Source organism: Aricia agestis, chromosome 14, assembly GCF_905147365.1.
Source record: "Aricia agestis chromosome 14, ilAriAges1.1, whole genome shotgun sequence".
Lineage (NCBI taxonomy): Eukaryota > Metazoa > Arthropoda > Insecta > Lepidoptera > Lycaenidae > Aricia > Aricia agestis.
In genome coordinates, this window is record NC_056419.1 from 11,553,128 (window position 1) to 11,572,330 (window position 19,203).

General features: G+C 34.7%; 2 protein-coding genes across 2 annotated transcripts in view; one reads left to right on the forward strand and one right to left on the reverse strand.

Moving 5' to 3' along the window:
• Window positions 1-215: 215 nt before the first annotated feature.
• LOC121733934 lies at window positions 216-836 on the reverse strand. The gene has a single exon (XM_042124336.1). It carries the CDS (start codon window positions 738-740, stop codon window positions 216-218), a length of 525 nt encoding a protein of 174 aa, XP_041980270.1. The 5' UTR covers window positions 741-836.
• Window positions 837-15,863: 15,027 nt separating this feature from the next.
• LOC121733512 (alkaline phosphatase-like) overlaps window positions 15,864-19,203 on the forward strand; it is a 113,215-nt gene continuing 109,875 nt past the window's right edge. Inside the window, exon 1 of the mRNA XM_042123780.1 lies at window positions 15,864-16,073. The gene's annotated coding sequence lies outside the window, so the exon portion shown is untranslated. The remainder of the gene's footprint in view (window positions 16,074-19,203) is intronic.

Consider the following 19,203-nt stretch of genomic DNA (forward strand, 5'->3'; position numbering starts at 1 on the left):
ATTTCGGCGCAAACCCAAATCTAATTTTAAAGTTTTTAATCCATAAGTTTTAATAAGAGTTCCATTGGCGGCATACAAATTGTAATTATTATTTTTAAAATACTCGCTCAAAACTTTAATTTTATTTCGGGGAATAACAGAGACATTTGCGCCAGTGTCAATTAAAAATCTTAAATTACTAAACTTATCTTTAATGAGTAGGCGGTGATTCACTCCTATGCAGCTGGCCACCGCTGCTGGCTGCACGACGGAGAGTTTCCCGGCTCGTCCTTCCAGGCGCAGGGTGTGACGCACCGGTGAGCCTTCTCCTGGTACTTGGCGTGGTAAAAGCACAAGTCCTTGCGGGCTGGGGATCTGTGCCGCGAATCCTGACGACGGCGGGAACGGGAACGGAATCTGGCGCGACCTCTTCCACGGTAGAATCCTCTTCTCGAGCGTGACAGCGTCAGCCGGTCGAGTCGCTTATTTAATTTAGCGATCTCGGCTATTATCGAGTCACTGGTTGCCGATGTGACTTCGTCTACTCCAGAGCCAGACGGTCTGACAGTCTCCATAACTTTGTCAGCTATGGACGCTAAGGTATTCAGCTCCTTCGTGTCGGACACCACCAATACTGCACGAACTGATGCGGGCAGATGATTTTGCCAAAGAATATTCAGGGTATGATTATTGACCTTATCCCTGGCGAGCTCACGCATTCGCCTTAAAAGGTGAGACGGCTTCTGTTCGCCGAGCTCCATCTCTCCGATGAGCTTCTGTATTTGGCGAGACTCGGACTCCTCATAGATGCTTAGAAGAGTAGTCTTCAGCAGCTCATATTTACCATCATCTGGAGGTTTGATTTAGATGTCCGTGATCTGTGACACGACGTTCTTACCGAGCTTCGCAATGACGAGGTGGTACTTCGCCTCATCAGTCAGCCGCTGCTTAAATAGCACGGACTCCAGTTGAATGAACCAGGTCCGGGGCTGGTCCTCCCAGAAATCAGGAACGCGCGAGGAAACGGTTATTTGAGATATCTCTTGAGCGGCAGCAGGATCACTTCCACTTTCCGTCATTTTATTTTTTAAGTGTCACTTTATAGTTTTTAAAATTCACAATAGTCCGATACTTATTTAGCAATAGTCCGATTAATTAATTAAAACGCGCACGGCACCTACTTACGAATTTAGGGGTCACCAAAGTAAGGGGAGCGCCCTAGGAGAGATTAATAAAAATGAAAAATATTATCGGACTTCATTTATTGCGTTAAGATTAAGTGTTCACTAATACAGGTAAGTATAGGTGCCGGCAGGGCGACAAGCCCTTACGGAATCTTTTTATAGACTAAGTAACTAAAGACTAAAGGGACACCTGACACGTATATGTCAATGATGCACACACACAACATAATTATTGCATATGTGCATAACTGCATATACTGCACGTTACATATATATATTTTTAAATATGTATACAGTAGGGTGGAGCGATAATGTATGAAGAATTTTTTTTTTTAATTTTTTTAATGGCATAGCAATAGAAAGTTGCTCTTTGATGAGTAAATTCTGCATACAAAATATAGTTTACTTGTCTTGATGTTATGAGGTGGTGCCCCAACCCAATTGAAAATTCGAAAAATACGAATTTTTCGAAAACAATGGTTTCGTTTTGACACATAGTATTTTTCTATATTTGCTGTTCCTTGTAAAAAAAACTACATTATAATACGTTAAATAAAAGCCTGATGCCTTAGCCAAGACCTTTTCTTTATCGCTTTTCTATAGAATCGCCGATCAAAATGTATGGAATTGACTTAAAAATTCGCGAATATGACGTTGACGTTCGACTCGTCTAATGTCAATTCTATACATTTTGATCGACGATTCTATAAGGAATTGATAAGAAAAAGGTCTTGCCTACAGGCTCTGGTTAGTGGTATCAATGTTTTTATCGAGAAAATTTAAATATTTATGATATATTATCAAGGAATGATCATCAGAAAAAAGGTAATTGTTTGGTATTAAATTGTTTTTTTATTTCACAATTAGGCATTTCAAACAAAAAACTACTTTAATAGTTTGTTAATTACTTCTTCCATAAAACGAATAACATCTCCTTTGAAACTATATTCACAACTGTGCCATCACAGCTACCTTTTCTGCCATCAAACTAAATTCTGCGTATACTTTTATATTTGCGATCTACATCGTGTGTGCTGATCTGTTTTTCAATATTTCTCATCGCATTTTAACGATCAATGACAGCACTAGAATCTTTTGATATAATAATACCAACAATCAACATCTTTTAACACAGATAAAGAAGCAGATAAATCTATAATAGCAGCTGCTCTGTCAGAGACTCAGGTACGATCGCATACGAGAGCTAATGATGGAAAATTGAATCTCTTTTTCTTGGGTGGCTTAGCAGCTACTTATTTTGGCGATTGATTAGCTTGTAGAAGCTACAAGAAGAAGCTACAATCGCTGGAACTAGTTCTTTCGGTTGTTAAGTCATCATGCAAAGAACGAGAACAAGACGTCTGGTTAGGATCCATTATCCATTATCTCGAAGTCATTCTTTGTCTTATATTTTTATTTTCTTCATATTTTTAGTCGCAATTAAATCTACAAAGCCTATAATATTTTTTCTTGCAGTACTTTAATCAAGTAAATAATATAAGTACTTCTTTTTTTGGGAAGCAACGGTTGTCGCCAGATATGTAAAATTTCCGTAGCTAGTCTTTGGGATACATCATGAACTGTCGGCTCTTTTGTTGTTTTGTCCAGCTTTGATTCATATTAATTAATAATTATGTAATTTTTATAACAGAAATATGAGTTGGTAGTAGAGAAACTGGTAACTTCTCCGATAAACCAAAAACGGGATAAAATGTCTCTTTTCGTGTTTTGACGACATATTATGACTGTAATAAAGAGAAATACCTACTAGGCATAAATTATATCGAAAATAGTATTTTATCAACAATAAGTGAACAGGAATTTAATAATATTACTTAAAGGAGTTTATTTTCTTGTGGGTAGTGCTTAAAATCACTGTTTCTCACAAACAGAATTACAATAATAGCGCGCACTTTATGACGTTCAGACAACGATTGAAAAGTGCAAAGAAATCACCTCTCCTGCCTTAATCTCCCCATCTATCTGAGCAATATTCAAGCTTAAACAGTTACGAACGTAACGGAATACACATAATATAATTCAGCGTTAATTTGGCAATATTAGAAGTTGGTGGTTTTTGACAAAGTTTTTCGAATTTCTCTAAAGTTCATGACGTTGGGGGCACCTCTAAATTTATTATGATCTAAATAAAAATTTGTACGTATATTTGTGAACAGTAACATCAACTTTTTATAGGTATGCCGAAACGAATATCAAAAGAAACATTTTTCGCTCCACCCTAGTATACAGTGTGTCACAAAAATAAGTGATAATACTTTAGGGTGTGTGAGTGAACTCTCTACAAGGAACACGTCCTTGTAGAGAGTTCACTGTAAAAAGTAGCAGCGCTGAAAAACCAAAATTGGTCTTTCAGCGCTGCTACTTTTTACAGTGAACTCTCTACAAGGAACACGTACACACCCTAAAATATTATCACTTATTTTTGTTACACACTGTATATTATATAATTAGAATCTCGGAATCGGCTCCAACGATTTTCATGAAATTTAGTATATAGGGGGATTCGGGGGCGATAAATCGATCTAGCTAGGAATCATTTTTAGAAAATGTCTTTTTATTCGTGTTTTATCGATAATCTATAAACTGAAAAATATGACTCTTCCTGACATCTATTGGCGAATAATAAAACTATTTTGTGATCAACTAATTGCTTTAACGACACAACAACAGCTAAAGCCATTCCAGCAGATGGCGTTGTTAAGTAACACGAAGTCAATGAGTGTTTGCTATACCGAGCAAAGCTCGGTCATCCAGGTACTCAATAAATGCAAAACTACCAAAAGTGTGTCTGTCATTCTTCCATTTCATTTTCTGTCGGTTATGTACCTCTTCATTAATCGCTCGACCGTTTTTAATGAAACAGAAATATACTCGAGGACGTAAGATGGTTTTTTTATATACACTTTATTGCACAAAAAACCATTAAAAAGTAGGCAACATAATATTAGAAAGACACAACAGGTACTGCTTATCTCTAAAAGAAATTTCTTCCAGCAGTCCTAAGTAGAGAAATTTGAACAGAAACATCAGATAGGGCGTGCACAGATAATAATTAATATTGATGAACAATTTAAATTACTGTAACATTTTAAAATACAATAATTATACTATACTATTATACTACAATATTTAGATAATAATAATACTATTCTATAATTAATTACATACTATATCGACATAATATTATATACCAATTATAAATATTTAAACATTATATGGATACATACTATATGTATATTTAATAATAATCTTAACTGGATTCAGTATTGAGGTAGTGTTCCTTCAAGCGTCTTTTAAAGACAGTGATTGTGGGAATTCAGCGTTAATTTGGCAATATTAGAAGTTGGTGGTTTTTGACAAAGTTTTTCGAATTTCTCTAAAGTTCATGACGTTGGGGGCACCTCTAAATTTATTATGATCTAAATAAAAATTTGTACGTATATTTGTGAACAGTAACATCAACTTTTTATAGGTATGCCGAAACGAATATCAAAAGAAACATTTTTCGCTCCACCCTAGTATACAGTGTGTCACAAAAATAAGTGATAATTCTTTAGGGTGTGTGAGTGAACTCTCTACAAGGAACACGTCCTTGTAGAGAGTTCACTGTAAAAAGTAGCAGCGCTGAAAAACCAAAATTGGTCTTTCAGCGCTGCTACTTTTTACAGTGAACTCTCTACAAGGAACACGTACACACCCTAAAATATTATCACTTATTTTTGGTACACACTGTATATTATATAATTAGAATCTCGGAATCGGCTCCAACGATTTTCATGAAATTTAGTATATAGGGGGATTCGGGGGCGATAAATCGATCTAGCTAGGAATCATTTTTAGAAAATGTCTTTTTATTCGTGTTTTATCGATAATCTATAAACTGAAAAATATGACTCTTCCTGACATCTATTGGCGAATAATAAAACTATTTTGTGATCAACTAATTGCTTTAACGACACAACAACAGCTAAAGCCATTCCAGCAGATGGCGTTGTTAAGTAACACGAAGTCAATGAGTGTTTGCTATACCGAGCAAAGCTCGGTCATCCAGGTACTCAATAAATGCAAAACTACCAAAAGTGTGTCTGTCATTCTTCCATTTCATTTTCTGTCGGTTATGTACCTCTTCATTAATCGCTCGACCGTTTTTAATGAAACAGAAATATACTCGAGGACGTAAGATGGTTTTTTATATACACTTTATTGCACAAAAAACCATTAAAAAGTAGGCAACATAATATTAGAAAGACACAACAGGTACTGCTTATCTCTAAAAGAAATTTCTTCCAGCAGTCCTAAGTAGAGAAATTTGAACAGAAACATCAGATAGGGCGTGCACAGATAATAATTAATATTGATGAACAATTTAAATTACTGTAACATTTTAAAATACAATAATTATACTATACTATTATACTACAATACTTAGATAATAATAATACTATTCTATAATTAATTACATACTATATCGACATAATATTATATACCAATTATAAATATTTAAACATTATATGGATACATACTATATGTATATTTAATAATAATCTTAACTGGATTCAGTATTGAGGTAGTGTTCCTTCAAGCGTCTTTTAAAGACAGTGATTGTGGGACTATCACGAATGGTGTGGGGAAGGGAATTCCATAATCTAACTGCATGAACGGTAAAGTTGGAGCGATGGGAGGGGAGGGAAAGATTTGTTCTCACATAAGGGCTACAAGGAATGTCTAAGGGTCGAGAAAAGTTAAACTTAAGAACTAAAAAAAAGTTTTAATTCGAGATAAACGAGTTACGGGACAATAATGTTGCGGGCAATGTCTAGACTCTAGTCCATACTAATATTATAAATGCGAAAGTGTGTCTGTCTGTCTATCTCTGGCTGTTACCTGCTCACGGATAAACCACTGAACCGATTTCGAAGAAATTTGGCATGGAGAATGGAAATACTATAAGTCCCGGGGTAGGACATAGGCTACTTTTTATCCCTGAAAAAGGTACGTTTCTCGCGCGATAAACTAATTTTGGCGCAACGGAGTAGCGGGCGTCAACTAGTACTTAAGGCGACCGACGCCTTGATAATTTGGCTGTAGCGATATCGATTTTTCTCAGCAATGACTGAAGCTAAGAAATTAAAGTTCATTGTCAGTATTCATCATGTCTTGTTCTTTGAATTACCCATAGCTTTACACGATTGGTCAACTTTTATAACACAGAATAATCAATCAAAAAGACCTCTGTAAAAAAGGATTCCTATTTTTCCAACAGAGGAGAGTGACTTAAGCTTCCAAAATTTGTAAATATATTGATTCAAGGATACACTTTAATTTGCCCATAGCTTGTATTATATTGTATTTATGGTTTTTAAATTACGCGACAAAAACCATTTTGTCGCTTACGCCCTTTCAATTTTTTGCTGTTCCATTGCTTGTTTTTTTTTTGGCCGGTCTCGCCTCTTATAGAAAACAAGCAATTTAAAACGTATCCAACACGGTTTTTTACTTTAACGCAGCGTCATCTTAAAAAAAAACATTATACACTTAAACTTATACAGCTTTATTTAGCTGTGAAAATTGAGTTTTCGTGAAAGGTGTTCAGGGAAATGCAATCTCGATGTAATTACTACAGTTGTATTTGTTGAACACGCTCGCTTTGCAATGTGCCAATACTGAGAACAGCCTATACCTTGACTGTGCATCGGCACGAATTGTACGGGAACAACCTGCAATCAACGCCCATAACAGATATATTTTTCTAACTGAGTCAGACAATTTTATCAGAAAGTTAAACTTTACAACAAAGTTAAGAGGATTCCACACCGCCATTTTTTCCATACAAACGTTGTCCCCTGTTTCCTCCCTGGATAATGCTAGTAGAGTTATAATTTTTTTCCTGAATATCTACGGCCACTAATACAATGTCCCTATGTTTTCTTTTTTTTCATAATTTAATTATTAAATAAGATATGAACGTTCAAAAACCCAAAAAAATGGCCAGATTTTTCACTGTGTTCAAACGTCCAGAAAACAGATTTGGATAGATTATACAAAAAAAGCAAACCATAGGAACACAGCTCAAGCCTTTTTTTAATCTTTAATGAAAAAAGTACTTAAATCGGTTAAGTTTTGGAGAAGGAATCAGGGGACAACGAATCGTTGATTTTCTGCAGTTGTCTCTATCGCGTTCTGCGGTATAGGCTTGAGGTAAGGGAGACAGCTATAGATATTACACGTACTTTTTTTTCATTTCTCTAGCCGCTGTGGTATCCTCTTAACAGCTGCCATATTTGTCAAATTATACGACATACAACATTCAGACAGATACGTTACATTTTTACTATAATATATTTGGCGAAACATGGCGGTAGCGGTCATTGACTCCCTGTCAAAAGCTTGTCATTTTCTATATAAACCATAATGTTAATATACCTAGCGTAATAGAGAAACAAAGGCCTGAGCAAGCGAGATGTCATTATCAGTAACACTGCGTGGTAAAAAGAGACGTGTGATATATTATGACAGCAGAACTCTTTTTTTGACGTCCTGTCCTGTCAGCACTTATCATATCGGCACGTTGACAATTTAATCTCATATAATTCATGTTTAATCATGCTTGTGTAAGTGTATACGTATACATATTTTTGCACACAGATGCATACATCTGTGTGTTAAAATATGTATACGTATACACTTGACATGACACACATGATGACAGCTCGAGATTGTTGCTCTATTCCGCTAGGTTTATGATATAAACCGCGATTGACAGTGAAGTGTCAGATGTTGTTAATCGCGGCTTTGTATCATAAAGTTAATATAACCTTAACCCTAGCGGAATAGAGCAATAATCTCGAGCTGTTAAACGAAACCAAAATTGGTTTTCATCTGTGTGTGAGATATGTGTACGTATACACTATACACTTACACAAGCATGATTGAACATGAATTCTATGAGATTAAATTGTCAACGTGCGGCACGTGCCTACTGGATGTCAAAAAAAGAGTGCTGCTGTCATGTATCACACGTCTCTTTTTACCACGCAGTGTTACTGATAGTGACATCTCTCTTGCTCAGGCCTTTGTTTCTCTATTCCGCTAGGTACTTATATTAACTTTATGCTTTGTATAGAAAATGACATGTTTTTGTCAGGGAGTTAATGACCGCTACCTCCATGTTTCGTCGAGTACAGTATAAATGGGAGTTTTTAAGTAACATACGAAAGATATTTGACGCGACAATAATAATATTACTAAAATATACCCTTTTCCTACCTTGTCCCAACTGATGGCAGGTAGTAAATAGGAAAGTCTCGGACTTTCCTACTGGCATGGCATCCCGGACATGCCAGTAGGAAAGTCGCTATGGCATCCCGGTAAGGTATGGCCCAAAAAGTGATGACGAAATAAAAGAGTTAAGTATTTCTAAAAAATCTCTAATTTTGCGTATATTAAAAACAAAATGACCGTACAAATCTAGAGTGATATAGAATTTTAAGCCAAAATCTATATATTAATAATTGAGCCAAAAACTTTGTATCTCTTTTGACGAAAAATGGGGAATCGTAGGTGAATGAAATTTGTACACAGTTATAGTTTATATGTTGAAGGAGTGCATCGAGCTAATATCATTTTGAAATTATGCTTTTATCATACATTTTTTTAACAAATAAAACAGTACACACACTATAACACACACACTAGGAAATATGACAGATTTTTGAGTGACAAGCCTATACATACGAATTGTACTCTTTATTTATGGTTGAAGTCTGTTGACAACAAAGGGACAAATTGAAAATTGATTATAGTTTTTTTTTTATTGAATCTTAGATACTATTAGACAACGCTTACACGGCCAGTCTGAGATCAGCTGAGTCCCAAAGACAAGAGTTGAAAAAAATATGATAGAGTCATTTATTTTTTTAACAAAATATAGGTGGTAGTCCCATAAACTTATGATATACTGTCGGGTAGTCCTAATGTTGTTTTTTTAAAATTCTAAATCGATTAAAAATTCAGAAATATTCAACGCGCCTCAAGTTCAGCATTGAATTTGATCCCCTTTGCTCTTTAGAATTTGAAAGACGCGTTCGCGTCAAAACTCAGGTATTCCAATAGTTGGTATTGCGAACCAGATGTTGCAGAACTAACGGCGCAATATTCCAATAACCTCCAACTTCCTCAAACCGTAAACTGTTGGCTTTTATTAAAAGTCGCCAATTTTGAACTTTAAACCTTTGTTCACAATTACACAGTTGTGCCGCGGTTCCGAGTTTTAATTTCAACTGTTAAACATAATATTTTGTTTTAAACAAAATACTTTATTAGTAGAAAAGTTCAGAGTTACAAAGTGTTTTTTTTATTTTCTGATACTTTAGTAAAGTGGATTGACAGAGAAGATAGATTGGGATGATTATATTTCTTCGCTTCATTCTTCGATATATAATTAACCAAAGTAGTGCTTTGCATCCCGCTAGGCAATACGCGTTTTTTTTCTTTAGAGTATGTGGGTACTCGACAAAAATATCTCGTCTGGTCACTCGCTCGTCAGCGTCCTCATTCTTTGTTAACGCGAGGCAACGCGAACACGTTTACTAAGTAACCATGCTAAAGGACAGCGCTCAGAAGAAAATTGGTTATTATTATTAAGATGATTGAGTCAGTGTTATAAGTAACTAAAGTCAGTGTTATTTTATCATGTAACAAGAAAATACATGTAAGTACTATTAAATACTTAAATAAACGGCAGGCACTACCGAGGCCTAGACGAGCCAATTATATTCAATACTAATCGGCATGTAATACGACCGCGAGTCAATTAAACGTACAATGTGTTTGGACTGCGAGTCTTTATCACAATCTATAATATTATGTATGCTTTATCTGTTCTATAAATAGAATTACAGAACTATATGTTTTCCGGATTGGGGGAAACAACTGCAGGTGATTACTGCAATCATTTTATTAACCGGCATGTACTGCGACTGTGAGTCAATAAGTACAGTGTGTTTGGACCGCGAGACCTTTTACACAATCTATATTCTATATGCATCGGAATTGATTGCGGATCTCTGACGATGTTTTACCTATTCTATAAATAGAACTATATGTTTGCCCGATTGGGGTAAATAACTGCAAGTAAATTACTGCAAGTGTTTAATTATATTAAGTTATTTTATAAACTGCCATAATGTGTGGATTGACTGCGGGTCTCTAAACACAATTTATATGCATCGGAATTGACTGCGAGTCTCTGACGATGTTTTATCTGTTATATAAATAGAACTATGCGTTGGCTGGTTTGAGGGTTAACAGCGTGTTATTTTTTAAACCGCCATAATGTGTGGATTGACCGCGAGTCTCTAAACACATTCCTTATGCATCGGAATTGACTGCGGGTCTCTGACGATGTTTTATCTAAAAATAGAAGTATAATATGTTGGCTGGTTTACGAGGGTTAACTGAGAGTTAATTACTATTTTAAATCAACATAATGTATGGATTGACTACGAGTCTCCGACAATGTTTAAAAATAAAAATTAGCAACTACCGCGCGTTTTTCCGCGCTCTTAGTTTTATAAATAGAACTACATATCTTTGCCGTTTTATAGAGAACAGCTATTTTGAGCTAATAACTAGATTGACTACGAGTCTCATCAGTTAATAAACAATGCGCGTCCCGCGCGATTCTTTTATTCTAAATATAGAACTACGATTATAATTTATTATGTCTGCCGGTATATAATTATTAAATAAGTTTTGCACCAATGTTGGGACTCGGGATACACCGCGAGTGTATAACGAAACCTACTTAATATCTACGTAACGTGATAGTTACTACCCTCAATATTTTTTGTAACATATTTTATCGACAAATAAGTCGATTATAACAAGCAATTAAGCTACCGCAATATTTATATTTTTGAGGTCACTAAGACCAGACAATCGGGGAAATATAGCTAGAAGCGACCGATATACGGGTCGATCAGGTTATGAATGAACCCTAAGCTTTCCCACTCCTAAACCAGGTGGATTCGGAGTACCGACACCGATAGAATCGGACCAGATCCGGATAGCTCCAGGGCTCCTACTGACATTAGGTGAACCCTCGTTGGATTCGCCAGATTATGGTTTTAAATGACCCCAAAAACAATTAAGATAAGCTACTGCTTATAAAATATTCCTGATAATAAGTGTTGCAGATCGATTCCATTTCGATCGATTATTAATAATATCATTAAAAAGATTTCACCTGACAAAGTGTCGATATTATCCGACTTATCAACAGTATCTGACTTATCTCGATATTAATTATTATCAGACTTATCAGATAAAATATTATCAGACAAGACAACTTCGTAAAGGAAACCTATAACACTCAGACTCGATAAGTCTTGTCTCAATATCAGACCGAGATTATTATGCTTTCGCTGGATAATTCCAGTATTTGTTCTCAGAGACATATTAGAACATCCCATCAATCGGGTATCTTTTGGGCTCTGACAAACCCTTCCCGCTACCCGTCAAAGGGGGGGGGGGGGGAGCACTGGTAACCGTCGGCTGGCGCCGCTAGTACTGTACCGCTACAAAACCTTCGAGTTCGAAGAGCGTTGAGTCGACTAAACGCTCAACACCGCAGCAGTAGTGCTGACAGTTATTTTTATATACTTATATATGTTTTACAGATGTTACTATTATGATTATTGTGGGCTTAATACAGCTATCCCCAACCCGCAGCCCGCGGGCTGCATGCGGGCCGCCGCGCCGCGCCGGGACTTTATTTGTAGCCCGCGTGATGTTAAACCATTTTAAAATTCACGCCCACCGGAAAAATCAAAGTCAACGTGAAAGTCTTTCACTTGTAAATCGTTAATTTTGAAAAACGTTATTTTTAAACCTAAAAATATTTGTTGCGGCCCGCGACACCAAGACCAAAAATGTTTGCGGCCCGCATGTGAAAAAATAAATAAATTAGGGAACTTCGTTCCAAAAAAAAAAAAAAAAAAAACAGATTGGAGACCACTAGCTTAATATATTATACATCATGACATCAATAAATTATTAGAATTTATCTTCGTGTACCCCCACCGAAGGTTACCTTATTTCAAAGATTTTCTTTTCCCCAGAAGCGGCGGAAAATATTGTATTATATTTTAAATACTATTTTTGAATTATTTTAAATTTGAAACCACTTCGTAAGTTTATTTCGAAATTACATATTAATTTGGAAAATTACTGTACAACTTTAAAGCCAATACCCAAAAGTGGATATCTAGCAAAAATAGATTTAAAAGCCTACTTCTTGGTTCCTATTAACTCACTAATCCATCGAAAGATTTTTCGAATTTACAAAATTTTAAGGCCGTAAGTCTTGACGTACAGACTATCAGATGCGCTAATATATTTTTTTTTTGATAAAAAATATAAAAAGGGAAACCAAACCAAGCGTATGCTTTATTACTACTAGACTTACCACGCTTTAACAATATTAGTGTTCTAGGCGACAATTCTTCAGCGTTAGGCGCCCCTTTTTTGTTTACGTTTGATTGTTAATAGTGCAATGGGTGTATTAAATCCACAACAAATATGTAAACATTTAAGTCTTAACGTCTATAATATATATTATTATAATATAACTAGCTGTCCCGGCAAATGTTGTTTTGCCATATAAAGTATTTCGCCCATATTATTATTTTATTGAAGTGACTAAATAAGTACCTATGCCACCATGGCAAAGTCCATGATTGCTATCCCGTCACACAAACAATGGTCGCCGTCAGTCTCGAGTTGTAACAATTTACTATTATTTATTCAACAAATTAATACTCGTACACTTACCAATAATATAAAGAGTGGATGTTGTCCGATTCTCAACCCTAGCCGATATGCTCGCTAAGATTCACGAAAATCGGTCGAGCCGTTTCAGAAGGGTTCAACCACGCACACGGTGACAGGAGAATTTTATATATTAGATATATTATATAATAATATATGCCTATTAAAACGGAATAATTAGAACAGTTAAATCAGTGTAATATTCGTGAGCTAGCTCAACTGATAGGTGTTTTGACACCTTCATATCCTGATTCATGACTCCCGCCGCGGAATGCAACTGGTTTTTCAGCGATTAAAATTTTTAATACTAAATAAAATATGCAATGATAAATACGATAACAGAATCACACTTATTTTTGAATAATAATTGTTAAAATATTCAGCCTGCAGGTGGACCGAGAACACAATATTCTCAACTTTCAATCATAATAATATTAATATGCAATAATCACATTATCGACGACCACAGAGCCGGACCCAGTTAAAGCAGTAGACTCCTTAAAATTTATTCTAAAATACTTTACTTCGACTTAGATTTTAGATAAATACTCTCATCAATCTTATTAGTTAATAGACTTATTACAGAGATCTTCGTCCGCTCCATCGGAACCTTAGCCAAAGAATTTGACAATGGCTGTAATACAATATCTTCTACAGCCATCACTGTGCACTGTCATTGTTTATGAACAATGTTGACATTATTAGTTGGTCACAGATGAATGTGTGAAGCATCTTTCGAAAGAAGCTTTCCGGTAATAAAAATCCTAGCTCATACCTGAGTAGTATAGTACCCGGGATCCACTTATAAATTATTTGCTTTTTCTTGCACTCTGTACCTACTGAATACTGGTCATTTACTTAAAACTTTCTGCCTAATAAATCTCGCCAAAATAAGAATTACGGTTTTAAATAGCGATATCAAAATTTATATTACAAGGACACCAACTCCCGGGCGTGATCGGATCGGTGATGTTATTAAATTATGTAATTCTTTTTTATTAAAAAAAAGTTATACTTAAATTACTACGCCGTGCGATGGTTATTCAAGATTATATTAAATAGGATAATGCTACAGTACGGGATATTATTGCTAACGTTTAACGCTCTGCACAGAACAGCCACTTCCCAGTTGGTTAGCCGCTGGATAAAGCAGACCGTGCTGTGCGAGAGCGGCGCGGCGTCGATACGAGCGTCGACACGGGGACTGAGACTCGACACGATTAGTAAGACGACAGTCGACAGGCAGGACTAGCGACTCCAATACTTCCGCTATTTCCCTTAGCCATAATTTTATTGACGAACAAAGTTTCGATGAATCAGTTATAATATAATCACCATGATCCCAGTATGTTATCATTTGAATCACAAACCATAGAGGTCTGTTAAGTTTTGTTTCTACTGACTATTATTTTTATTTATGGCCATAATGTTAAATTCTTTCTCGAATATAATGATTGCTATTCAATTCATAATGTACCAGTACATAATATAATAAGTATATGGTATTTTGAAAAAAAAAAAAAAAAAAACCTTTCTTTCGTTACTCTGAAAATCTACTTTGGTTAATTATATATCGAAGAATGAAGCGAAGAAATATAATAAATGATCAAACGAACTTACCAAGTGAAGTTCGATCATTATTATATGAGTCGCTTCATTCGAAGATATAATCTCCCTCCCACCCAGTCTGCACGAAACTATGTTTGCTGCAGTACCCAAAGAAAGAAAGAAAGATTTTTTGCATTATCTCTCTCTAAACATAATGAGGGCGCTGACGAGCGAGTGACCAGACGAGATATTTTTGTCGAGTACCCACATACTCTAAAGAAAAAAAACGCGTATTGCCTAGCGGGATGCAAAGCACTACTTTGGTTAATTATATATCTTCGAATGAAGCGACTCATATAATAATGATCGAACTTCACTTGGTAAGTTCGTTTGATCATTTATAATATGGTAATTTAAAAAGCTAGCTTTACTATTTTATGGTATACTTGCAAAATAAAATATATGACGAATAATAAATATAACATACTGTAGTGTGTACATCTAATATATAATATTCTCGTGTCACAGTGTTTGTGCGCGAACTTCTCCAAAACGGCTAAACTGATTTTAATAAAATTTTGTATGCACATTCGTCTGGCCTGAGAATAGGTTTTTATCTACTTTTTATATTGATACTAGAAATAATTTTTGTGGAAAAACAACATTTGCCAGTACCCTGAGGAATGTAATTATTAATATGTATAGAAGAATATAATCTTATATCTTTAAACGAGCAATTCTTGTATATATATATACAAAATATAGATGGTAGTCCCATAAACTTATGATATACTGTCGGGTAGTCGTAATGTTGTTGAAACTAAGGTCGAATTTCGACCATTGGGCGATCTCCAGTAATTCTAAATAGATTAAAAATTCAGAAATATTCAACGCGCCTCAAGTTTAGCATTGAATTTGATCCTCTTTGCTCTTTGCTTTAGGTTGGGCATACTGAAGACGTAATATTATGTTGATGATAATAATTAAAAGAACATTGTGCAACTAATACGATAAGTTGTCTGTCTGACAAGTCAAGTTTACGCACTCAAATTGATATAATGCAATGGGAGAACCGCGTCTTTTTGACTCAAGCGCGATCGCAAAGACACCACTTATCCAGTTAAACAAAAAAATGGTTTACGCGGGAGTAATTATAACACCCACATTTACCGCAGACAAAAACCAGACGCACAACAAAAAGTTTCTAAGTAATGAAATAGACACATATACTTTTAACGTAGGGTTATGAGGGCGCATGCGTCAATGCCTTATCCAAATTCAGTCGACGATGCGCTCCGTTGAAAAACGGTCTTCGGTTCGACTCGGGACGGTTCATGCGAGAACGAAACATTACGTGAATTCAGTGAAAGTTTGAAACGGGCATTTATGAAATTGTTTAATTAACTTTTAAACTATTGTAGACATTGTAAATTCATGTTTTAGTGTTATTTGTGTACTTTGGTGATTGTTTATAATTTTTTATGTGCATATGGACTAAAGAAAATATTTGGGGTAAGTTTAAACTTTAAGTATTTTATGAACGATTCGTATGTATCAAAAATTTTAATGTTAGCTTAAAAATATATGTAATTTGATTGTTATTTGGCAGAATATTTGAACACTTTTATATGTCTGTACATATTTTATTCTTAAAAGACGTTGGTTGCTGCTGCACATAATAATGCTAAAACGGGTGACAGTTTTTAGGTCCTGTACTACTTTCTTTCATCTAAATATTATATAATTTTGTACTACAAAATATCCAACTTCTCAATAAATAGTGTCATAACTCACAACCTACAACTTTTTTTTTGGTTTCAAATTCTCTGCGTCTTAAAATATAGTCTGTCAAGAAAGTGACTAACTTAAAAAGTGGCAACATTGTAGTGTCATCCCTTTTTATTAGATAGATTTGAAAGGGATGACACTACGATGTTGTCACTTTTTATACATATATAACAATGTATGTAAAATGATTTTAATATATTTTTAAAAGATAGTGCTAAGTAATAAAAGAATTTGAAAATTAAATTATTTGTTGCTTCATAAAGGAAGCTGCTGTAGGAGCATAAAATATTTTAAAATTAACTCGGTTGGCTGCACTGCGCAAACTGGAAGTGAATATGATTTAAGTACTTGTTGCCAGACGTGAATTTGGGAAACCATTATACAACTTTATGCTTTTCCGGTCTGTTTTCATTGAAGCCATGAGTGGATGAAGTAGGTGACTAATATTTCTAAGATTATGACATATTCTAAGTTAATTGTGTAATCATAATATTAATACGCGAACGAAAAACTTTGTAACCCTTTTCACGAAAAATGGGAAAACGTTGGTGCATGAAATTTTGCACAGTTATAGTTTATATGGTGAAGGAGTGCATCGAACTAATATTATTTTGAAATTATGCTTTTATCATACATTTTTTTAACAAATTTAACATTACACACACTACAACACACACACAGACATGAGAAATGACAGATTTTTGAGTGACAAGGTAGACATACGAATTATACTCTTTTATTTATGGTTGTCAATAGACTTCACTATTGACAATAAGTTGACAAATTGAAAATGGAGTACAGTTTTTTTTTATTGAATCTAAGATACTATTAGACAATGCTTACACGGCCAGTATGAGATCACCTAAGTCCCAGAGACAAGAGTTGAAAAAAAAATGATAAAGTCAATATTTTTTACAAAATATAGGCAGTAGTCCTAATATCGTTGAAATTAGGGTCGAATTTCGACCATTGGGGGATCTCTAGTGAATTTAAATTGTGGTGACAAAATAAATTTTATTGTTATTATTATTTAAGAACCTAATAGCATTTTTTCCCTTACATTTTGAATAAACCTTATAACTTTGACTTTGAGTTTGACGACCTCTGTGGCTCAGTGGTGAGCGCGTTGGTAGCTCAAGCCGGGGGTCGCGGGTTCGAATCCCGCCGACGGAACAAAAAGTTTTCAATGTTCCCGGGTCTGGATGTGTATTAAATATGTGTATGATATAATAAAAATCTTAAATATATGTATAGTATAAAAATATTAAATATATTTCCGTTGTCTGGTACCTGTAACACAAGTCCTTTAGGTACTTAGCACGGGGCCAGACTGACGTGGTGTGAAGCGTCCATAGATATTAAAAAAAAAAAAAAAAAAAAAAAAAAAAACTTACCTATTTCGTCACCTGATGATATATTTATCTATACATAGAATCCATATTTTTTTATTTCAAATCCTATTCCGGTCCTAAAGCCTCCATCAATGCAAAAAACGTCAGTTATCAAATTGTTCCCACTTGATCCACTATTATCTTCAATTGTAAAACCGACTATTATAATAGTTGTAATAAAATCGCCAATTGAGATTTTTTAAGTAAAAACGAAAAAAAAAGAATTTCGAGTAGAAGATTGAGAAATTGTCTCTATATCATGTTCTAAACGATGCAGGATGATCCTCTGATCATGACGGCCGTGTATTAAATAGACTTTACAACAATTATTGATTTTACAAATTTCTCTCGTCAATCGTCTGCCATATTATTATGGCTAGGACTACAAAAAATAAAAGGAGAATGAAACTCTTGTGTACTGCGCACACACTTGGTCATTATTATAGATTCAGCACTCAGCCATTGGCTAGGTTTGGACCAACTATCCTCATAAAAACTATTGCGAATTGTACCAATTATGCATCAATTTATAAACTAATTATTAGATCAACAACTCCGTTGCGCCAAAATTCGTTTGCGCTCGTAAGCCGTGCATTTTCCGGGATAAAAAGAATCCATATCCTTTCAAGGGACTCCAAGTATAAGCATATTCAATTACAAAAAATCTGTTCATTGGTTTGAGCATGAATAGGTAACAGACAGACAGACACACTTTCGTATTTATAATCATAGATTTGCAATGTAACAAGAGATTTGTATGACAATTTTAAATAATGTGATATTAAAAACCAAAATATTATATTGTGTGTTAATAAATTATTATATTATAATTTTTAATACTAGCTGACCAGGCAAACGTTGTTTTGCCATATAAATTATAAATAGTGTTAAGAGCTCACCTGACTCTAAAAATCAAACATCGTCCTTCTCTCTTCACACTCACGCTCGTCTTTCATATGCCAGGTGAAAAAGGACGGCGCGGAATCATCGCCGAGTTAGTTTTACTTGAATAAAAGACGAACTATAACGATTATGAAAAAAGTGTTTTGAGCAAATTTAGGTTTCATCAATACCTTTTTAGATATTAAAAAATATTAAAAGCAAAAATGTGTCTAAAACAAGGTTTTTGTAAAAAAGAAACTATCGAGCATTTTTTGAGTAATCGTGTTTTCGTCTTGAGCATTTAATCTTTATGAACTGAAGTTACTAGTGTCAAAATATCAGTTTTCTAGACCTTACAGATTTTGAGATCTAGGTTAATGTATGTAGTCAAGTAAGGGTCATATGGGCTCTTAATTATAATTAATAAAAAGTAGATAGAACCAGGCCTAACGAATGAACATAATTATATGTTATACAATTTCATTAAAATCGGTTGAGTCGTTTTAACACTGTGACACGAGAATTTTATATATTAGATTAAAGTACGATACCTAGGTTTTATTCTATAGACTTGAAACTAG

Excerpts from the sequence above, each read along its gene's own strand:
- LOC121733934 (XM_042124336.1), bottom strand. The coding sequence starts at position 740 with ATGGAGCTCGGCGAACAGAAGCCGTCTCACCTTTTAAGGCGAATGCGT.